This window comes from Bombus fervidus, chromosome 3 (assembly GCF_041682495.2).
Source record: "Bombus fervidus isolate BK054 chromosome 3, iyBomFerv1, whole genome shotgun sequence".
In the NCBI taxonomy this organism is placed as follows: Eukaryota; Metazoa; Arthropoda; class Insecta; order Hymenoptera; family Apidae; genus Bombus; species Bombus fervidus.
The window spans coordinates 14,668,473-14,693,813 of NC_091519.1; the positions used below are offsets into that span (position 1 = coordinate 14,668,473).

General features: G+C 37.7%; 1 protein-coding gene across 7 annotated transcripts in view; it reads left to right on the plus strand.

Moving 5' to 3' along the window:
- Positions 1 to 25,341, plus strand: part of LOC139998440 (TWiK family of potassium channels protein 7) — a 363,454-nt gene that overhangs the window by 330,995 nt on the left and 7,118 nt on the right. For all 7 annotated transcript variants that reach the window (XR_011803262.1, XM_072022971.1, XM_072022970.1 and 4 more), the window contains one exon: positions 25,120 to 25,325. Coding sequence is in view for 6 of the 7 variants with exons in the window: in XM_072022971.1 (XP_071879072.1) it covers positions 25,120 to 25,325 (206 nt within the window). In the remaining variant the exon portion in view is untranslated. The remainder of the gene's footprint in view (positions 1 to 25,119; positions 25,326 to 25,341) is intronic.

The window sequence follows — 25,341 nt, forward strand, 5'->3', positions numbered from 1 at the left end:
ATACTGAATATAGATCGCACGATTTCGTATCGTTGCACCAGTTGTACATAAATTCAGAGAGACAAAACCCGGTCGAACGTGGACAGATGGAAAGCGGAGGGAGGAAACGCGCTAATAGAAATGAGGTGAAATTAATTTATCACGCTCTAACAAACTCTCGAATCAAATAATACGAAATAAGGATTATATAGGTATAGAGGAGTGTTGGTCAGAGAGGAAATTAATCCGGTAAATCAAAGTGAGAGTCAAAGAGCCACAGGCGTGACAGAAGTGGGCGAAGTTAGGGGCGAGGGGTAGATGGGAGTGAGGCAAAGAAAGACAAAGGATAGAGTGGGTTGAGTAGAAGGGGTTATTGGTATTATAGGTCCCTTTAGTTCTCCATTACCGTGGCGAAAGGTTATAAAACTTATTGGATGATAAAACGAGGGCATACCTATTCTCGTTGAAAATGCATCTTCGGTGAGTCACCGTTTGTGTCCGTTTCCGCGGCAGTTGTATAGTACCGCGTACTCAGTATGTGTGCTGATAATATTGATTCCGTGACAGGTTACGTTCTGTATGATTTATCAGTTACGAGGTTGGATCATTCATCAATTCGCAATAGAAACTAAATTGTACGCGGTATTGTAATAATTATTCACGTATAAATAGATTAACAATCCTACCGTTCCATGATATTAACTCGTCGTACGAGAGAGATAGTAATCGAATAAAGAAGAAACACATTTTCGATTAAACTTCTAGAACTCTCTCTGAAACACTAGTTGCAAAAAGTTCTTCTACGCGGTACAGCTTTCAAATTAAAAATCAATTTTGTATCGGAAATGAAATACTTATCGAAGTACAAATATTAGATTGTCTCGATAGTTTCTTTAGTTTTCTAGAGGAATGAAGGAATAAGGGAGATACACGACATTTTTTGGTTTATATTATTTTATTTGATTGTGTACGATCCATTTTATTCTATTACTACAAAATGGGGTCGTATAATAATTACCATACATAATTCAATGGGACAACCTAATAGTTCAACTGTTCTACCTCTACGCTGTATTAATTCATCGTAGATGAGAATGATACCAAATGTTGGAGGAGAAAAGTGCAGGTATTGATTTGAAATTAAACTTCCGAATCTCTTGCTAAAATACTAAAGCTCACGAACTAGAATTTTTTCGTTGCATTCGCTCGCGTTAAAACCGAAATGTTAGACATCCGGCACCCAAACCGTTTCCTGTTGCATATTGTTAAAAGGGGCACGGTGACAGGTACAGTACATGGAACGCAAATAGCCGGACACAAATTCGAGACGCTAAGAGGGGTTGGAAACATAGCAATGTTGGTCCGTGTTCTATGTTACTTGGACAGTACGACACGGTCTAGCTGCACAAGTTTTCTGCGAAGCGACAAACCTTGGTAGAAAACCTACACGTACCAAAGCAACATCTAACTTTCCGGGGAATTTCTGTTCTCTTCTTTTTACACACAGAATAACATTCACTTTTTCTCGTATTAATTATAACCAATAATTAACTGTACGTTTTATCTTTTTCCGCATCGCTGCGGAATTGTATTCCTTTTCCTTTGCCATTCCATTTTCACTTGCAGGCAACTCGTAACAAATTGGAAGCTTCGCGACTCTCAACAAGCCGACCTTTCCCGAACTGAAATATCTAAAGCAAATAAATCATCGGCCGCTATTGTTCGAAAACTACCGGAACGCGCAACTCAAAATTCAAATCGACGACATTCGGCTACATACTAAGCGCAATTGATCGACGACACGCGCGACCCCCAGTGTCCAATTCCAATACATTTGACGTCGCGCGTGATTGTCTTTCCCCGATGCAAACGTTCTCGTGAATCGAACGAACGAATGATCTTTGATCCGGCGTTCTTCGTTTCAAAAATAGCTCGATTTATCGAAGGCAATTCGAAGACCGAGCGGAACATCGATAAATCTAGAAAGAAGGAAAACGGAAGCGATACGATCGAGGCGTCCACGGACGCCTTTCTCCCATTATTCGGACACGATGACGCGATAGAGACGGGAAAGAAATAAAGAAGAAGCAAGTAAAAGGAGAAGAGAGGAAGATTTGCCAGTTTTTGTATCCAGTTCGCGGGGTTAAAACCTATTTCCCGTGAATACGCGGGGTTTATTGACTGTCGCAAATCGCGTAGCTGAGCCCCTTGCTTGGCCCGTCGTGGTTATTGAGTTCGACCTGTTCTCGCCTATATACGAATACACACCGACACCGACGCATACGTCTGTCCATAAGTAACGCACGTACGAGTCAGCCCCATAGCCGTGCGAGCATTACGACCACACGCTCAACTACTGACATTACGGTCACGTAGCAATATTCAAATAAACCGCGGTAGAAAGCAACGTGGCATAATAAGTTTCCCCCTCCGTCCATGCTATTCCATCCCCCTACGTCTCTTTTTCGTACCCCTTCGCTTCCCTCGCCCCTTGCGAGAAAGAATAATCAAGCCAGGCTGTACGTCCGGACCGGTGAAGTTTCCGATGGAAAACGGAGAAATATTACGATCTTCGACGTGTACAGGCGCTAGCTGTGAAAGCTTAAAGATTTTGGAAGGAAATTACTCGCAACTGATTTATAACACGGTACGCATTTTCGCCCTGGGCAAGCCCATTATTGCTGTATGAAAATTGCTTTATGCAAGCGTTGTTCAACGAATCGCCAAACTGGAGGCCTGAATGGAAGGCAATCTAATTGGTTTTATTAGAAGACGTTGATCGAACTAGGTAAATGATCTCTTGTCGATTATCAAAACTAGATCGAAGAACGTTTCGAACGCGTTAGCATTCGCACGTGGTACTATCGCTTTATTTGTCGTTCTATATAAGAGAGGATGGTTTAAATGTCGGTTAAATGTTAGTGTTCCTTATTCTACGAAAATACTGATCGTATAATACGAACCATTTATCGAGATTCGAAAATACGTAGATAATTTTTACCTAACGATAAAATTAAGAAATTTGTCTTTTTCTTTGTATCTTCCAACAATATCTGCTACAGGTAGTATTAATACTTGTGCAATTTCATAATTTTCATTCTTTTCTCTGTGATAAGTTACGAGTGGTGCTTTATCAAGACAATTATTCTCTTTTCGTGACGCGTTAAATTTCTTGCCGTGTTATAAAAATGTATCGTTTCGAAGAAACTGTTTACGTATCTTCAAGCTACGGTGAACGGTTTATATTCTCGTAGAATAAGCAACACCACATTTAGATCGTCATTTACTCTTGCACAAAGCAACGAATATATATAAAGTGATACTGCACCAAATGTAGTAATGGTGCTGTTTCAAAATATTAATGCGAGTAACTGTATCATTTATACAGTCGGTCGTTCGATCTTTGTAAGAGCAATTAGAGTGGATAGAGATTATTTATTTGACGTTTTATTAACCAGGTATCCTTTGAAGGAAAAGCAGTATAACGATAGATGGTTGGTCGTTGTATGGATCGTACAGGCGCCGATAATTCTGTACGACTAGCGAGCGACGAGATAAAATGCGACAGTGCCTTGCCCCATGCAACGAATTAAATGGCAGGCCAGTCGCTCCGACGCAGATTGGAAAATTCGGAGCGCGGCGTGTACATTTCTCAGCCAATGTCAAATACACTGTCGGCATACGCGAAGGTAAACAAAAAAAAAAGAAAAAAATAGCGCGTGGGATCAAAACGAATTTCTGGTCCAGTCAAAATGATTTGAGCGAACGGTGTCGCTCTTGTCGTAACTCTATTTTCTTCTTTTTTTTTTTTTTTTTTACTTCCGATAGTTCTTTTCTTTTTTTCTCGACCCAGTTCTTTCCATTGGTGGTCGCATTTAGTTCGAACACACTAACCTCGGATAATTTATTCATTGAACGTGACCAGTATTGTCGAAACATCAGTGGGCGCGTCATTTAACCGATTGCTAAATCGTGCTGTCGCGTACGATCCAAAATAGAACTTGAAATAAAATCGAAAATAAAATTTTTAATCGCGGAAACCGGAAACCCTGCTGCTGCTACTACCGGAATTTAAATAACTTAATAACATTATACCATTTAGAGTACGTGGAACCGCGAATTTTAAACAGATATATGTGTATCAGATCGTGAAATCTCCACTCGTAGCATAACGTTCTATTGTGTTGAACAAAACGTTATCGAGAATGGTCGTTCTATGTACAGTTATTCAACTAGAATTAAATTACGAGCACGAGCGATACGTGCGAAATCTTGTTTAAAATCTAGAAACTTAACAATCTTCTTGAATTAAATTTTGAGAAGTGATTAAATAAAATTAGTATCTTAAAATTATTGTAAAAATTAACATCTTATCATGCATCGGGTAGCTTCCACGAAATATAATTAAACGAACCTGGTATATACATTTCCGCTCTCCTCTTATCGATAGGTGACTGTCTTCAGATTTTGCTACTGTGTGCCAGCAGCACATCGAAACCACCCGTGACTCTCGCATGCTTCGCATCGCTAATTGGATAGCGTTCTTAATTAAATTCTGTCGATTCATCGAAAATACGCGTGGTTATCGTCCCAATCGCGCCTGAATTTCGCATTCAGCGAATGATGCGTTCCACGATTTTACAAAAGTTCGGACTATTCCCCATTTTTACATGGAATAGCAGCGACTAGTATAGGTGCCGTTAGTATCAAAGGCTATCGTGGCGTCAAATAAATCAGGGCTAGCCTTTTGTATTGTAAAAGAATTTACGTATGGTAAAGACAGACACTTCTGCGCTCTGTTCGAAAACTCTCTTTGATCTACGTATTCATTGGATCGCGTGCAATCGTATGAATTGATGAAAGGGGAGAAAAATTGAAAAACGAAATACGGCGTACAATGCAACGAAATACAATTAGAGAGGACTGGTTTTACGCTATCCGTAATAACGAACGTTTTGTTCGTTCCTTTTTCCTGGATTCGTTTCTCACGATTCAATTTGCGTTAGGGGGTTGTTGTTAGATTTTGACCAGGGATCCACGGGCTCATAGATCAATCTGCGGTTGGACGGATCGAGATATCATCGAGGGCAGGAGAAACAATGACGGAAACGACAAAAATCGTTGGAAGAGCGAATAAAAAGTTATCGAAACGTGCCGAAAGATATCGCGATTTTTTAGGGTTGCATAAAACGTAGAAGCTTTTTAATATTTTAAATGTAAAAGTTTTTAATATTTATATCTTAATAGCTGGTAATTTTTTAGATGAAATATTTTTAATCCGATATTTTAAATATACTGTATCGTGATCATCAATTGTATAACTCGTTCGTCTTGGTGCTCGAAGCGAACGCTCTAAGCTAAGAGAAGCCACTTTTACTTTGAAACTCGGTTGCATGATCGGTTTGATAACCAGCGCCGCTTACAGTCGTTATCTTCTGCTTGAAAACCTCTTTTGCAAAAAGAACTCAGACGAGATAGTCTTTAGCGAGCTTACGTTTTTACGACGCATGCGGGTAGAATACAGCTTACGCCTTTACGTATAATCCCCTGTTTAGCCGGAAGGAGATTCGCCTTGAATATCACAGCATCGTATAAAAGCAGACGTACTCTTCAGACTTAGCTTTGCAATCTCGTATCGTATATCGTGATGTAAAGACCAAAAGTTACTTTACATCCCCCAACATTACATGTACAATGCCGCATTGGTAATATTAATTTGCATCGGTTGTTGAATTTGTACTGCGTCTTATTTCGATGATGCAATGGAGGGCAAAAGAAGGATTAGAAAAAGATAGTTGAGATCGACGAAAAATATTAAATTATGAATAGATCTAGTACAACAGAGTTGCTATTAATACGGTGTAGTTATTATTTAAAAAAAATGAATTTTAATAATCTTCCCTGATGAATAATTTTCCCTGGATCGTTTCAAAAATATATTCTCTTGGAAGTCTATTATAACGAGCATCTCAATTCCATTAGTAACATAAACATGTGTTGAAAAATTGATTATCACGTGTCACATAGATTATTAACGGCACACGCGGGTACGACGTAAAATATTTTTTTTAATCTTTTTAGGTGGTCGTTTCTTGCTTTACGAGGAACTGGTAATGGGCAATATTTTCATAGCCACGTATTCACGTAATACAACTCACGCCATATTCCAGTCGGAAAAAAGTCTGCAAAAATTTCTGCCCAGCTTGCATTTCCTACGAAGCGTCGTGAAAAAGAAGCAAAAATATTTTCGATAGCGAACCTCGTTCGACGATAATGAACTTAATAATTCAATCGTATATTTCATGGGAACGATTTCTTCACGAGCAAATAACGCTGAATATGAAACGACACATAGCAAATTAAATTGCTAGAGGCTACCTTTCGATAAATTTTCTTTTCGTACATAAATTAATAACTAAAATAACAAACAAGTTACAGGGGAAATAATAGTAGGATAACATAAAGTAGAATAAGATAAGTTAAGCTAGCTATAACAAGTACCATAAGTGTTATGGTGTAAAAGAAAAATAGTATTGTTGTGCTGTGTAGAACCGAAAGACAAAATTTTAATAAAGTAATAATAAAAAGTAACAGGTTATTTATGCAAAATTTTGATGCAAAAGTGTACAAGATGAACATAATATACAGAAGTATATTTATGAAATGTTGAGGTTGGCTGATAGAGGAACGAATGGATGAATTTGTAATAGAAAAATGTATTGAAATAAGTATAGGTATAAGTACAGGTATATTGTATGCTGATCCAGATCTTTGCTCTTACAGTGTTAGAATACAATAGAACAAGCTATGATAAGGAGCACGTTCGTATGTTTATAGCAAAGGGCATTACCAAAAAGTTAACCTTGTAGTTGTAGCTGAAGACTACAAGAAACAGCAATAGAAATCTACTTATAGCTCTTTTGTTTTTTGTAGACCTTGTAACCCAAAACGTAATTTATATTCAAGGGCACAATAATATGGACCTCTTCTTATTTCGAATTATTTTGTTTCACTAAATTCTGTTCTCTTCGTAACAGCGGTCTCCAGGTCACGTCAGCAGTTTTCTTCAAATGGTAACAGAAAATCAATGCTGTCCGCAAATCGTAGTTTCCAGGCACAAAATTCGACATGTTCAACGCTATTACAAACTATGCTGTTGTATGAAACTTGTATTGTTCTGAGTCGAAAGTGTTTGTGAGATGTCAACAAAGACTTTTGGCATCAATGACGCAGTTTAGTGATAACTACATTATCAGCTAGGGCCGTCTATAGGCAAATTCCGGTTTCATACTTACAGACCTGTTACAAAAAGTAAAGATGTAGAGTTTTTCTTGAAGTGATTACTTCAACATGAAATATCCAAAGTACAGTATTTATTGCGATGAACGAACTTCTGTAAATGTATCGTTATTTAAATTATATTGGTAACATTATGAATTTGAATAAATATTCGCTATCTCTAATGATCAGTTTGGAATCACGAAAAGGTTTAATTCACGGATAGAAAAAAGTTAATCGGACGAGGGACAAATACTTGTTCAAAGATAATTATAGATATCCGAAAGCTATGGAAAGTGCGGTTTGCTAAAAGCGTTCTACGCTTTTGATAACTGGAGTTTGAAGTTCAATAAAAGTGGTTCGGTGGACGATGTTTGTTCTCAACAAGTGCGACGATAGTTTGTCAGTTTTTCATATTTTCTTGCGGGACTGTGTTTCGATCTCTCCCTGGAGAGCGAAGGACGAGTAAACTTTCGGCAAAGAGAAAGAGGACAAGTAGTTGCTACCACGTGGTTAGACAGCGGGTTAAATAGAGAGAAGTTGGTTTTAGGAAAAGCCACCAAGATTCTCTGTATATTTGTATTATCTCTAGTTTGGCGACACTTTAACTAAGTTCTAGGTATTGATCAGCGTGTGCTTTACTTAGAAAATTATCTTGCCTTAGGTTTCGCAGCTTCCCATTAAAATCTTCTGAAAACACGCGACTCAAAGACAACAGCTTTCAGAGACTTAAATTAACATGGCAAATGTTTAAAGTATATCAAGCGCAGAATGTCGAACAACAGCGACAAAGGAACGTTCCATTTTCTCTGATAAATAGATCGTGCATGTCTATGCAGATACAAATTTACTTACACACAATAAATATCATAATACTCTACGTTGGATAGTTTATATATTATTAATTATTTTACGCATTTTATGTATTATGTATCTCGCATAAATGCATAAAAATTCGCAGTCTGACGATGAGGAATTAGCTAAGAATTACTCACCGTATGGTTTTACAGTATAAAGCGTGTTACAGCGGGGTTCACGAAATATGAAAAAACATAAACGATCTGACAGGGACGATGATTTTTCTCAACATTTTTCGCAATGTTTTAGATCTCTGCACCAAACTGTTTTTTTCCGCTGAGAAAAAATTTTTCATGTTTTTTCAATCACAGATTTTCTCACAGCTGTTGTCAAAAAACAACTTGCAAATCGTCTACACAAACACAGTTTATTAATCTACTTGCATAGCGTTTCAACCTACAAACTATGCGTTTCCGTGTACGAAAGCAATCTGTAACATGAAGTTTGCAGTTTTCGGAAAACACACAAGTATCAAACGACGTGATATCGCGTTTTTCTTTTTAAATCTTTCATCAAAGTTTCGCAGTTTAACCGCTGTAACGTAAATATCTTAAAACAAAAACACAAAATTAAGTAAAATAATAAGAAACAGTAACAAGCACGTGTGTATTCTCTTTCGATTTTTCTGTTTCGTACAAAATGTCGTCAAGAAAAAGTCACAACCAAAAGATCATTAGACACGAATTCTTCGCTGTTAGTGTAGATGATGTTTAATAAAAAGAGATACGCACGGTGGTTCGCGAAAGTATTCGAGCACCTACCACAGAATTTCTTTATGAATCTATTATACGAATTATTTGAAATTTCGTTAACACTCTAACGAGACAAGACTATCATGATTATAATACTAAAATTCGAAGCTAATCCGAAAACGTGAAATCTACAAGACATTTACTAGAAACTTAGTGAAAAATTATTATACGGTATGAACCTCAAACGTGTAATTAATGGTAAAAATGGTTTCACTAAATAATATACTAAATAATTAATACAGCGAATAATTGTTCGTTCAAATACTTTGGCGATCTTTGCGAGGTGTATGTTTCCAATAAATATCTTATAATTTCTAGGTACATTTTCAGATCTGTTTAAAAATTTACCGATACGATCACGGTGAGATTTGAAAATGTTTTGTCAGATATATACATAACAATCTTCCAGAGATATTCGAATACTTGCACGAGCTGCTATATATCAAAAGCGTCGACGTGCACATTAGAACGAATACCGTGGAAATATTACAGCATGCAATTTATTCCGGGTAGGCGTTAGCTTCTAGAAAGGGACGACCCAATCACGAAATAATTAGGCACTAAAGCGGCTTGCCTATTACACGAAGGGTAATATAATTAATGCCGATATTATACCTCGCACCCGTTCACTCGCACCCTGGCAGGGTTCTCTCCTCATATTCCCGGGAGATCCTGAAAATAAAATCCTAGGGATCATCCGGCCAGCCTCGTATGTATACAGAGAGGACGCCTGGCCCAGCGGCAAGCTTTTGCTGGATTTACGAGTGGATATTATGCAGATGGTACTTGTGGTAAACGTACTGACAGTGTAGTACTGCACGGATGAAAAAACAAAACTAGGGCGAGAATTAATTGATTTGCTTGTACATGGCGGTTCGTAAATTACATATCTTTTCTTCTTAAAAATATTATATACGTGTGTGTGTGTATGTGCGTATCGACAGGTCGTATTCTGTTTGATGGAAAAAAACGGGAGAAATTGTTTGAGTTTACGAATCTTAAAATCGATAGCGCCTAGAGAAAGATGTTAATATTAGAAAATCATTTTTTCGATGATCCTCGTATCATTTGGATTTGGATTATATCGAGAGATTAATTTTTCAGAGGAATATCTTGTCGAATAACTTGTGGAAGCATTTTAGGCAGAAACGTGAGGGAATTAATACGCCTTTTACATCCAACACGGTATAGAAACTGGACGCGTTAATTAGCCTGTGTAACGCGCCAATTTGTTTCAGTTTGCGCGACAAGTGAGCAAATTTTAATTATAAAGTAGACATTGTGTGGAAGAGTTTAATTGTTCTTTGGCTGGAAAAATTATCCAGTGGACTTCGTACCGTTTAGTTTCGCCACGTTTCGTTACACTAACGGCATCGTATTATCATAAATCCCATTTCCCCGCGTTAATTCAGTCCCTCGGGCGTGATATTCGGATGCAAACACACAAACCCGTCTAATTACAGAATGTATAGAAAAAAGGAACTTGTCGCGAAAATGAATTTTGTCCGCTTGAACCCAGCGATATTCAACGAACGACAGAAAATTCGGAGTTGTTTGACCACCTGTCCCGAGTACATTGCAAACACAAATACAAACCGGGTCGATTGCTTCTCACACAAAACAATTTGTCGACGGGCGAAAATCAAAAAATATTTTTTCTATTTTACTTTAGAGCACAAACACTGCTTGATTTAAAGGACAAATAACGTTCAACAATCCATTGATATCTTTAAATCATTCCGATACATCGATAGGACGTCATTTGTATTCGAAATGCGAGTTAAACTTAAAGTATCGTTCCTGTATTAAAATATCAAAATCCTGCTACTGAAATAACCGTATTGGAAAATTACAGAATGTTTACCACGAACTTGTTATGCTTCGGTTATTGCGGACTCTTTACATTCAGAATTTGAAAAAAGCGTTTCATTAAAAAGTAAACAACCAAAATACGTTCGCCAATTTGTTCTCTCTCTCTCTCTCTCTTTCCTTTCATAAACCGTTGGAGCTTTCTACGGATTTATGATTGTAATTCAGAGTAAAAAATTATTTTGGAACGCGTTTACCCATAGCATACAGATATATTTACGGCTGGCGTGGTAAACATTTTTACGTGTATACAAATGTAATACACTAGCGAACAATGTAACATTCTAAACGCGTTTTCATAGTTTATCGAACAGTCGGCGTTGAACAAAAATAATCCATATAATCTAATTACGCTATTTGATTAAAATTATGATAGCATATAGATATTTTTAATCCTCCATTTACAGGTCATCGTCAAGCTCAAATTTATCGTATGTTGTTTAATTTAATTCTACTCTTAAATCAAACGCTAAAAGTAATATATTTAAAGGCGAAGTGATAATGGTATTTAAGAGTGATTTAATTTTAGTATACAAATCGGTGTTGGCCTCTGATATGGTGATCGTTAATTACACGCAGTATCGGATTAAATCTGCGACAAATTTGATTTCCCATCGAATTCGTTGGTTTTTAATACCTCATCCATTTATAAGCATCCATAGTTCAATATCAGTGGAGTTTTATTTCCACAAAAATACGGGGAAATCAAATTATTCTTTGATAAAAATCAAATATACATAAGGTACGGATAGAATAAAAATTCAGTGGAGAAAAAAGGATATTTTAAATCTAATAGCTAGAAAATTACGAAAGAGTTTCGGTCCTTTCCAATCGGAGCAAATGTGTCAGTAGAAATTTCTATAAAACAATTAATTTCATAAACTATGACAGCTTACATCTGGCGGAAGAAAATAAATGATTGACGCTTCAAATAACAAATTCAAGTTTCTACAACGTCAGCTATTAATTCGTTGACAGTTAAAATTGATGAAATATTTTAATAACAAAACAAACAAAAACATCATAACCGGGGCAAAACTGTGCAATTATTTTCTCGTGCGAGAATAAATAAAATAAATACTGTTTAAACCGTTATGTGCCTATTAAAGTACTTAACATGTACGCTATTTTTAACTATGTAAAATTTCCTTTACAAAAAATATTTTTCTTCAAAATCCTTTATGATCCTTATTCGTAAAACAATACATTCTTTATATATATTTATATATTTTTTTTTTTTTTTCTAAGGGTCCTTACGTCTCTTCTTGAATTCGTATAGAAAAATCAATAATCTAGCAGAGAATAATCAAGCACGAGGAGAACGCTACAAACGTTCGATTTGCAAGTATGCGATAACTGGAAATGCTTTCACGAGAGCTATTCAGAGGCATTCTTAGGCAATTCGGAACAGTAAATATCATATAGAGAACGGAACAGTTTCCAACGCAAGACGATTTCCGTGTTTTCTGCACGAATGCTTTCTGGCTGCTGCAATTTTGCAACAGCACGTTCCATGCCATAGATTATAAATGTATTTTCAGGAACGAGTCGGTGATTCCTTCTATGTACTGGCAACATTGTTTTTACGTTATACTTTTAACCCTTGTACTTTACAATCTCGTTCTTTTATGCAGCTTGTTCCAAGGTTTTGATTGAGAGGGGCGTTTATTTTATATCTTTCAGTTGAACATGTTTCGCACGAGTAACAATTATTAACGAACGTACTACTCGATAAAACTTAACCCAGATCCATTTCTTCCAATAGCAAGCGTTGTAACTACATTAAAAAAAAAAAAGAAAATAAAATAAAAGAAAAGAAAAGAAAAAAAATACATATTCGACAAAATGGCTTTGAGAGAAGGATTAATAATCCATCTATTTAAAAAATAATACTTGATTAAAATGTACAAATTCGCTGCCATGTCGGATATTATTTTCAATTAATATTTGTAATCATGTTATACAACATTTTCGTAAATAAATATTTTGTACGTGTTTATTTAGAAATATTTATGTGCTATATATTTATTTGTTACTGGCGCTATTTTTATATTATTTTACCATCAAATTACTTCAACGTTATCACTTGTCAAAATAATTTCAACGCAGATTATGAAATTCAATAGGTTGACGCTAGGAGGTACGCGCCATAAATATTTAGCGTTTGAAAATCAGCTGTATCCTTGCAATATCATTTTCACGACGGTGACTTATGTTGCGTTAAAAAAATTGAAGTCTCTTTTTGTCTGTATACATGTGCGCTGATATAGAATTTCATTGACCCAGCTGGAACAAAACCTAGTTCGCAACTCCGGTATAGTGCGCAGGCAGTAAATATACTTCGAGAGACAGTAACGATCGTTTGTCGGTTGCTGCGATTTCTAAGGCCATAAATATCGTCCTTGAACGTTTCCACGTCAGTAATCGTTGATCTGGATCGCACTAACCCTCCTCAATTTGTTCTTTAACGATCACCGTGGAAAAGTTATCACGGAAAGTAATTTGCCATTAGCGTCCTGCTCCAACTATACGTTACTGAAGTCTAAAACGAAACACACTGGTAAAGTAGTACAACACGCTCGCAAAAGGGGACAACGACCAGTGAGTATCGTGCATGACAAATTTAATTATTTCGAAATAGCGAGATATAATATTTAATGCATGACTGATGCATAATTTCGTACTCCTACCTCGAGGAATAATACCGTGTCGGCGTTACTATTAATAATATCGACACATGACCGCCGCAGCTGCATTTGCAGCAGCTTCTGACGGAGACTAATGAACAGCGAGGGAAGAAGATGAACCGAGAGAGTTCCGAGAAGATCGATTTATTCTTATTACGAGGAGAACTTGTTTCGGTGTGGTGGACTACCGTTGGCTATGACATTCGGATGTCGATCATTACTAAAGGCTACGAACATCTTTGTAAAGCTCAACAGCAACTAGTACGCTTACTTGATAGAAATACCAAATAGAAATTATGTGAACGTATTGCCATTGAGATAATTTGTAAATTATAAGCTTGAGGAAAAACATGTAATTTCAAGAATTTGCGAAGGGCGAACGTTATTGACTACTTCCAATATCTAATGGAATTTTGAAAAGTTTCCATTGCAAGCCAACATCCGCTCGTTGCTGATAACGTAAAAGGAAAACGGTACCGGGAGTTTCTCTTCTATTGAAAATGAAGCTGGTTAGAAAATGCTCGAAAATTGTAGATAATTACGTGAAACCTAGATACAGAATGCGCGATATTTCATTCGCTAAATAAATGTATATTTTCAACCATTTTCACGCATAACAGTATGTATTCAAACTCTAGGAGTTTCCTTCGTAAAATCCTACGATCGTCGTATAACGTGAAATATTACGTGAAAATTCCTTCATTATAACAAGGATCAACATTCGACAGAACCGTTTAATCGTAATGGAAGAAGATCAAGCTCGTTCTACGGCTTTTCTCGTACATACAAGTCGAGTAAATGGAAGGTGCGAAATATTGAGCTGCAAGTGATAATTCCCCCTCGCCGTTTAATTCCATCTAAGCCGGAATGAAGGTCGTTCGTATGAGAAAGTTTCAAGGGGAAGGTGTAGTAGAGTAGTTGCTGGAGGATAGTTTACACTGTCGACAGGCGACGCGATGGTGGTGAGAAAATGTCGTCTTGGGAAGGTGACAGATGAAAGGGTGCAAGAGGGAAGTATTAGGCAGAGACTTATTGTTCCAGTAATTAGTACCAATAGCAATCTCTCGGTGACACAAGGGAGAACGAAACGAAGTAGAGACTATCCCTAAGGTGTGGCTCGAAAAGAGCTCGAGAAGATTCCGTGTCGGTAAACATCCAGACAGTAAATTTTTCTGAAATTCCACGAAATTTTCCTGCGCTCTTCGAGATTCTCGCCGACATCCGGTGACGCTTCTTATTACGTGGAGGAACGTGAAATTCATGGCTGTCGTTTAATTCCACGTGTTTTATTACGTCGCTCGTACCATTCTATATTTCTCTTTCAATTGTTTTATCGCTTTTAATATCAAAACGCGATTGTTCTTTTCGAAACTATTTCCGGCAACACGCGTGCTGCCACGCGATGAATATAATTCTGAAACGACGTATTAAACCGACTCGTGTGCATTTTCCATCAGCGTTGGAGCGCGGCTTCTCCGCGTATAGTAAACTCTCTCACATTCGCTTCATTCCCGACGAGATTAATCGTTACAACTTTCTATAAGATCGATCTCGATAAACCGGCCCTTATTAAACCACATGTTAACTAATCTTGGACAAGATCCAAATTTATATGTAATAAACGATTCCTCTTCTCGCGAGTCTCGATATAGGTTAGAATATAACACGATATCTTTCGTGAAACTTTCTTGGTCACCGTCCAAATTTCCGCGACATACTCACGATGTCTCTAGAATTATTAACCTATTCGTATTTCACGGATGTAGATATCTTCTGTCTATCTTGCTGCACCCCACCGTACTCCCTCGAGAAGCCACGGATTACATAAATTTTATCCTCTCTTTCCTACCGTTTATATTCTTCCGCTTTTTACCAGCTCGCAGAATGTTGCAGACTCGTTTCTCGCCAGTCTATCTCCGATCTCGTCCGTATTTCGTAAAAAGTCGGCAATTTGCTTCGGCCCGTTCACTCGTAAAACGCTCGCTGCCGGTGTGAAAATCGCCACAATAACGGCAACCCCCATAGCCGCCTGCGATGTATGTAGCTCCGAATAGCTTTCCACGTGATTTATACTCCGAACCTATCCCATCCTTATTCCCTTAGCTCGTTGTACTGTCGCGACTGTCGGCTCGCATTTACGTCAAATGAAAACGCCTTACGTGACGGAAGAGAAAATAATTAAAGACACATATGGTTTTCTTCTGTTTTCTAAATTTTTGTTTTCCCCTCTTTTCGATAGTATGTTGGAAGAATATTTTTATTATTATATCTATATCTTAACCGAATTTTATTTCTCTATATCGTTACTGCCTAGAAATTCTAATTATTCAAAGTCTTTAATTGGTCTTCGCTTAGTTCCGTAGCATACCGTTTCGTCAGAGTCTTGTTGCCAAAGCTTCTGTAAGTGTAATATTCTTAACTAAATTCTATCGATGATTCAGTCATAATTTTATCGATCTGAAAGCATACGAACTAGGAAATATATCGAGGTATCGGACGAGTCCCGAATGATTTATATTTTAACCCTATCGTCGACTTTATCCTTCGCCGTGACACCTTCAACACGTTCAGCCGAAGGACGTGCGTTTCCACGAAGTATGTACGTCTTGGCTGCCTGGGCGCGGCATAAGCCAACGTGCAAGATATATTTTATGGGGTAACATTTCCTTGACAGTGTCGGCGTGTAGAAGCAAAAGTATCTCATACATCAAGGCTGTGCATCATCTCAAACATTCTCTGTACTTCTTTCACATCTTTTCTATTTCATTTTATTCCTTGATTTTTATGGCTTTTTGTCTACTTCTTGAGTACTTCCATATTTTTCCTTTTTTCTTCTTCTTTTTTTTTTTCTTCTTGCGTTCCTTTCTTCCTCTTTTCTACGCTTTATCGCCCCCTTTTTCATCCTTTACGTTTTCTTCTTTTTTCTCAATTCTTCCTCATACGACGTTTCCCTCGCTCTTGCGTTCACAGGGCCCTTTCCATTTTTCCTTTTCGTCTCTTTCAGTTTTATTCACTTTACCACTTACATTCACTTCCTATTTACTTTTTTACCTTCTGTTTTTATCCATTTCCTTTCCTCGCCACTTTCTGCACGTATCTATTTACTTTAAAGACTCCAGCATCTAGCAGTTTCGCAAACAGAAAATCCAACCTCGCGTATCGTGGCCCTCGTTCAGCACGCATATTCCAGAGGCTAATCTTCTACACCGATTTACAGCGTTATAAAGGTAATATTACTTTTTTGTGGCAAGAATCTGACCTTTGAGTTTCACTCTACGTTCCTTCTAACGTTCGAGTGAGCCGCTACTTTGCTTCTTGATTGCCCTGAATGTTAAAGCCAAGTCTCTGTCGAAAATGAACTCGACTCTCAAAGGAGAAAGTTTTAATCCGTTTGATCGTCTGTTTCTGAACGGTTAGTGCTCATTAACATTAATCCAGCAAAAAGTATTAGTCGAGTATGTAGCTTCTTTCAATTTTCTTGTAACAGACAAAAATGATGGGGGATATTTTTAGAAAGTAAAAGCAAAATCTTCATTGCGGTGTATAAAGTAAAGCGAGGTGTATATGTACTTATATAAAGTACATAGCAACTTTAAAGAATACATTTTATTAATTTAATCTAGGACTATAAACAGGTTTCCCTGGAGACCACATTTTAGAACTGCTTCAAGTCGTTGAATATTACATGTGTGCAACTAAAATTTATAACGGACATCCTGAGCAAATTGTAAAAGGTTATAATTAATTCAAACTTGGTCTAAAAGTCCTTCATAAGACATTTAATCCTCGTCACAAAATCACTCTTTGACTCGCTTTCCTCTTAACCTGAGAAGATTTTACCCCAACTGTACCTTCGCAACGAGATAAGCGTATTTTGTAATATCAAGCAATTTCTTTATTCTCCCCTTCTGTGTGTCTTTTAACTTGAGAATTTTCCCTGTCCTCCCAACAATTTCTAGAAAATTTAAATGAACGCGTTTTTAGGCATACGAATTTTACGGGGATATTAGGTTGTCTGAAAAGTGTCTTCCTTTTACAGACACGTCTTTTACAACGACGCATCTTTATACAAACATGAAACCTAATCTGTCGAACGTTGTAATCTTTATCTCGATAGGACAAAATGGATCATACGTATATTCGATAAAATAATATAAAACGGAGAATGTTGTGCATCCATTATTTCCTTATAAAACGAAAGAAACTTTTCGGACGACCTACTAATTTCTGCAAAATATTGCATTCGCTCTTATGTAAACCACGCTTGTGAAAATTTGTTAATCCACGAAGCTTACTTTACTTTAATCGTTCTAACAGATTTAGTAACGCGGTCCACCGATGACCGCCGATGATCGCCGTGCCAGACGACGCGTTAATCAAAATATTCAAGAAATCGTTAGAAAGATAGTGAGCAGAATTAAAAAATTCCTTCGTAGTATAAAAAGCGGTTGCTTCAGCGCGAAGAGCGATTTTACAAGATACGACCTAATACCGCCGTTACTAGCAAGCCGACAACCGATAGATAGTCAAGAAACTCTCGTAGAGAGATACGAGCCGTACATTCTCTCATCCCCTCGCCCTGGTTGGTCGGATCAGGAAATCAATATAAATCACCTGTCCGCAAACAGCTCGACCAAAGTTGGCTCGGAATCGAAGCACACACATCTTGAATCGCGCAGCAGCGGCTCACAGCTAAATAACATGCTCGCCAGCCGGCTGCTAGACGATACAGCAGCCGCTGTCCCAGATCGTAATATCGCTTTAATTATGTGCGCCGTATTTGCGCCAGGCCGCGTTATTAATTTCGGGTCCTCGCGTAGAGAGACTTAGCGTTACGACCTCGGGGGATACGTCGGGGATCCCGACGAACCTGTACCACGGAATGGCGTCGACAACCGGGACAAGGGGCAATCGGGGACAAGGGATAAACGAAAGGGGGTTGCTAGCTTCTCTCTCAGGATGCTAGTCGGTTGCGCGCAACGCGCGATGCGTTCGTCTAACACGGCACACGGCTCATCCTCGAGATGTTATTGCACGACGAAAGCGGCACGTCCTGCTGTATGCAAATTATTTCGAGCGGTAAATTAAACAGCTGAAAACCGGCACGTAAATAAGTCGACTGCGTCAACGAAACTCGTTGGCTCTTTCTTGCGCGCACGCGTTACCTCGCCTCACCTCGCCTCGACCACCAACATAAATCATCGCGTACGAGTGGATTCTGATTGCGAGAAACAGCGCGCTGATATTCCGGATGTATTCTCGGAAATGAGTTTTTCGATCTGGTATTGTTTCGTCGGCGAGCCAGGACCACGGGCTACCATCCTCCGGAAGAAAAGCTCAACCATCGATATCAAACGCCGGTTTTATGGTCATTGCAAACTCGCTCGTTTTCTTCTTCTTCATAGATTATTTACGTATTCCAGTGAAGGTATAATTTAATCGTACGTATTCAAGAGATAAAACGAAAGGCTCGTGTGAAGTGATTAATTACAGTAAAATACACTGCGCTTGCTTATTTCTTGAGAAGGTATGGTTGGATTGCTGTATTACGAACAAGTTAAATCGCAGAGATTTATTTGGTCGCTTGTGATCGTCATATCTGTTTGTAATAGAAAATTATTTATAAGGCGGTTTAGCGGATTCTTGAAAATCGATATGCGATAACAAAACCGAAATTTGTAATTGCCAAGCTCTATAAAATCATTTTGCTATTTAGCAAACTCTTCGGCTGCAGATTTCTTAATTTTCTAATTATAAGCCAGATAAAGTACTTCTTAATGTGATAGAAAGATTGGCGATATTGATGCAGTCAGTGATACCTAAATTGCAAATATATGTACTAGTATTGGTACAATATATAGCAAAATGTATTATTGCTATGTTTTTTAAAAAGTAGGTAGCTACAACTTATGGTACGATGATTCCATAATAAGATAGCAAGTGTTGTTTCCAGTTAATAATTCCTCGTTAATTTGCTCATTTCGATAAAATTCACCTAATGTTACTACAAATCGATCATAATGCCAGGATCGATTGTTCTGCGGAAGATGCGTTTAATAACGAACTCTTATGTTCCTCGCACGCAATCTACTTTCCCCACAGACCTATTCAACTCATTTAAACCCTGTAACAGTCCGTGCCGCCTAGAATTAGACTCCATCAATTAAAGCATTATTCTCCATGCGAAACTTTTCCTCCCTAGTGTAATCTCTTCTGCGTAAAACACGAAATGACTGCTATCCATTCTCCGAACGGCATTTCCACTTTCCGCGGTAACACGGTTCCACACATAGCTTCCTGTAATCCTAATTTATTCACCTTTGCTCCTGTTATGAAATTTGCTGTAAAAAAGAAAAGGGCTGAGTTCGAAGATTTTCTCTTTTAATTGACGCATTAGATCGCTGCTTTGCTTAGTACCAATATTAACTTTCAACTTTTTCTTCGAAGATTATTCTCAATCTCCGTTAACAGCGAAGGCTGTTGTTAATTACAATCGTGCATTTGCAATTTTATTTAGAAACCAATTAGAGATCAATCTTTATCAATGTAACAAATGATTGTCTATTCTCTGATACGTCGTTTTGATTGCGTGTTGCGAAGTCAATAATAATGCTGGGAGATGAAGGTTTCGTTGCACAGAGCATTCCATAAACTATAAAAAAAGACGATAAAAGCGGCCATAAAAAAGTCTGAAAGAGTGAAAATTTGTCCAGAGCTCGACACCTTTTTGCCAAAGCACGTCGCGTATACAAGTTAAAGACGATACGTCGATATTATCGAAAGATTACCCTTTTTCATCGCACGAGACACGCGAATTATTATGCTTTCGCTACTGATCGTACAGACGTAAATTAGTCAGAAGTCTAATCAATGGCGTGTAGCCAACATTTATTATTTTTTACCGATGTAATTTCTGTTCGTTTTCCAGACAGTTTGGTCGGTCGTCTCGCGGAAAATGCAGTCGCGGATTGCGGTCATCGTGCAAAATAAATAATCCCCGGAGTCTCTCTTCCGTTTCTCGTTCCGTTCCGCTTCGCGTGCTCCGTGTCTGTTACCTTTTTTATCGTGATACCGTCATCTCGTTACATCGTCCAGGTTTATCCTCCCTCTCTATATTCCACTTTTCCCTTTTATACGTTGCTGGATGTAATATGCTGTCTTTGAAAAGCGACGAATGAAAAGTTGTTTCCTCGTTTGCCGAGATTCTGGCGAGAAACATACTTTGACAGCTATGGAAGAATAACAGCCTTTCGAAAGTAAAGGAACAATCGTCCATAGACATAGACTTGCGTTTCTAACCGGATAAACAGTCGACGTTGTTAGATAGCGAGAATCCCGTGACGAGAGAATTTCACGAAATCCCACCTATTCGCGGATGATACTTTTGAAATAAGAAAAAGAGAGAAACCGACGTTAATTTATTAGCGAACCGAAGGTGGCAATTAATAACACGAGATATTACCCTACGAACTCCAAAGCAAACTGCGACGAAGATTAAAGTTTAAAGACCTCGAAGATACTTTTTTTTACAGACAATTTATGCCATATTTATTTAGCCGATGATGGCGTTCACTCATGCACCTCATAGCCTGTCTCGTCACCTGGTAATTCAGGGTATTTTTCCCAGTAGCACGAACAGACGATCTTTGCACGACAACGCTGATGCGTTTTTAATACGATTTCAGTAGAAATACCCAAGATTCATCGCACAAAGTAAAACGTTTCGTTGTTTCTGTTATTTCGAGGGATAAATATGGTGCAACCTTTAGTAGGACCAAACGATTTGTAGATTAAAATTTTAATGCCGATCTTAGTAGTAATTATGAGCAAATAGTAAGAAACTTTTTTATATATAATACCATATAGACTAACGTATTAAAACACAGCGTATCGTAATTTCAATGGAGATAAGGATCGATCATATTAATAACGTAATTCGCAGTTATAGCGTTAGCGGCCAATTAACCTAATAGATCCTGTTACGAGCAATTATGAGAATCCGCTCTAAACTCGCTAATGTACACAACCGTATAATGATAAGTACGAAATCAATTATCCTGTAGAAAGAAACGATGTTAGAATAAAAATTTCGTTCGTTCGTTTATGCGTGACGTTTATTTTGCCCTACTTTTGTATTAAGTTATTAAGAGATACACGTTCCAAATGATTCAATCGAACGTATGTAATAACGTAAAATACATGTGTGTAACGAAAGCTAAATGCTTCTGCAGCTCTTTTAAAATACATTAATAATATTTTGATTACAGCCGTAAATTAATATGGCATAAATGCTGAAGTATTCGCACATGTTAAAACGGGGACACATCTAGCGACTAAATAGCAGCTATTTCACTCGACGTTGCATTTCGAAACGTTCCACTTGAAGTTCAATTAAAACGTTCATGCTCTCTTGAACTCGTGTCGAAACGAAACATTCAGGCAGCCATCATTACTATCGTATCACGATTTACGACGATGCTTTCGAGTTCTTCGAAGGAGTCATTAACGGATGAAAACTTTCGGTTGGCGTAACATTTACGAAAGGTGGCGAAACTTGCAGATCTATTTAGCGCGCATTACAGAGATGCAGCACAACGTCAGGAGCAGTAGTTGTTGCGAACTTTACTTCGCAACATAGTGTCATCCTGTTTTCCACAACGTTTCCGGAGTTTGATTATCGATACGTTGCACGCAACTCGGCATAAGAACGTTTAATTAATTTCTCATCGTACGTTATTACTGTCAGCTAGATATCGTTGATCGTTAATTTGCAAATATGGAATAAAACTTGCGTATTAATTCACAACTCTTGCGTATCGTCATCTACAGTCTGCACATTGTATTTAAAGATATATCTTGTACACGAATACACGTTAATTATCTCTCGTTAATGATATAATTTTAACGTTGTTCGTTAAAAAATTATACAACTCGTTTTCCCAATTTATATTTGTCCGTTAATATAAAACTGACATGATGGTAAAAAATCACTTGCTATTTTCATTTGAAAGCGCGCGATTCATTTTCGATAATCGAAGATCGAAGCAAAGTTGCTGAAAGTTCGAGAAACTAACACTTTCCCGATAATTACGGCATTTGTACTTAAAACTGAAAACAGACGTTCGACTTATTGTTAGCTAAGTAGAGTGTCTTGAACTTTCTGTGCTTTACAAGATCCTGCAGCATAGTGGTATCCAATCGGAATATTTCCTTCTAACACCTTCGCGTTTATAAAGGATCAAGATGCTTGTCAAAGCTGATTTATTCGATGCACAAGTTTTACACAAAAAAATCTGAAAACTTTGTTTTATTCCCTCTGTTAAAAAGGATCGATAACGATGACACAGATTTATAAGATGGAATAATATTAGATATTAAAAGAATTACTATAAAACCGAAGACTCTTATTCATTTAGGATACCGTCGCATAAATAAAACACGTTTATCAACGTTTAACAAAACTTTTCAACGATTTTACTTTTTCAACAATATTATAACAAACCTATTTATAGTTTATTATCTAAGAAATCTTTGTTACTTCGAAATAGGTAGGAATCATAACGAAGTCATTGTAAACAAGTTTCTTGAACTTGGACTTGGAAACAGCTTGTCGAACTTGAACATGTTCACACGAGTTTCTCGAGTATCACTTCGTATCCTAACAAACAGAAACGAACTTGTCGCATTAACATTTAACTTCTTTTACCGTAACCGATCTTAGTATCGTACAACGTGGACTTGGTATTTTATTACCAACTATGTTCATTTATTTTCGTATGTCAAATATTCTTAAATTAATTTTAATTTATATGTATATATATTTATTATTCCCAATAAGGTGTCATTATTTAAGAAAAAAAAGTATTTGTTCGCGATATGCATTTATCTGCTGGCAAATCAATAACTTTCAAAACTTACGCCAAGTTTTACCACTAACACACTTGCGAAGTCTGTTGCGTGACTTTAATCAGAAAATCTGCATAAATATGCATAGCATCTCATATGTATTCAGCTCGCATTAAGAAAATCGGATATGAATATGCGTCGCTCGACGAACATTAAGTTTCTTCAACACCTCTGATTAACACACGAACCCTTTCAATCTAACAATAATTACGGCATTAACATACGCGACAAGGGAGAATAATTAAAGCGTTTCGACGCGTAAAAATAACGTAAAAATTGTATCGGAATTCCTACGACCAACATCGTAGGTCGGTTCGCATAAAGGAATTTCTCAAGATGCCTAAAATTTCCATTGTCTTCGTACTATTGAACGTCACAGATTGTTTTCAATATCTTTTCCGAACGATGCCACTGCGTTACCGGTTCCCGTATAGACGCAATATCGAATATTTTAATAAAAGATGGCCTTCCTTTTCCTACATTTTCGCGATTTGAATAGCGAGCACGTAACTCGCTCCGCTACTGCGAAGAAACTTCGAAACAGAGAAGAACCGACGATAGAATTCGTCGGCCAGATATAAACTTTGGTATTAAACCTTCGCATTGTTTCTTTTTTATTTTTTTAATCCGTGTTCCGATTACTCGAAGATCTCTATTTATACATCACATACAGTGGCTAGAAAAAATGTTTGTATTAATTAATTAGATCCAAGTACATCAAGTTTCATACTACTTGTACTTTCGTATTGGTACCTTTATACATTGGTACCTCCATATGATTAGAAAAATTGAATTTTTATGACTACGAAAATAAAATATACGTCTCGAATATTTCGTACGTTCTTCGTTTTATCTCTAAATATTCTGTAATAATCTGGGATTTTACGTTTGATATCTTGATCATTGCAAAGTAAATACGTAAATCAACGACAACACTGTGATTAGCCAAACGATAAGTCACAACGTCCGATCGATATCTCGAGTCTAAGAAACATATGCTATATGAACGATGGACAGATTCGTTCTACCGATCGAATGCCCCGAGTCCATACTATTGCCACTAGACCAATAAAACTGGAGCTGACAATCTGGCGTGGTCTCTAACAAATGGTAACAGATAACAGGTACGAAAAGGGTCACACCATCGTGAATGATAAGGCGAAACGACAGTGACGAATAGGCTTTCGCGTAGTTTCGCGAGGTTTCTACGACTACAGTTCCATCGACGATGCACTCGAAGCCGCTATCATGCACGGTCCACAGCAATTCCAATAGGCGATCCATTATCTTAAGCGGCGTCAGCCCGATCGATTCGCGCCTCCGCTTTTTCCAACTTCGTCCCTCACCTATCGGAAAATGTCTAGCCTTTTTCTCTCCGGCTCTTCATTTTCACCGACCACTATATTTCTTTCGACCGGCTTACGAGATATTAACCGACATTCGCTCGCGAATATTTCGCTCTCTATGTAAATTTAAACACCCATCTCGTGACCTCTGTTCCCCTATATTACGATTAATTGTCGGTAGAAACGGCTGGCGATATCAAATTATTGAACTTTCATGAGATTCTATCCTGAAAAGAGCGAGTATCGTTTTTAAGTAGACCGAAGGACGTGAAAATGGTTGAAATTGCCGAGATCCATTTGTACGTTATACGTTTCTCTCTTCTTAACCCTTAAATTTTATTCTGTTTATTTTTTCTATATTAATAGAAAGGATTAATCGATTCGATTCTTTCAGATTAAAACGAACGAGACTTTCCATTGAAACGGCTAACGATGTTGTTGCAGGTTGCGGCAGCATAGCTCCAAAATCCACGTGGGGTAAAATCGCGACCACGGGCTACGCTAGTCTGGGTATTCCTTTGACCTTGGTTTACTTATCAAGTGCCGGAGGCCTTTTATCCAGATGCGCCAGAGGTGTTTTCACCCGTGCCCTTTGTTGCTGCCTTTGTTCGAATTGTGGCTATTGCTGCTACGATGAACGAAGAATGGAGGTGAGTGCGTAAATCG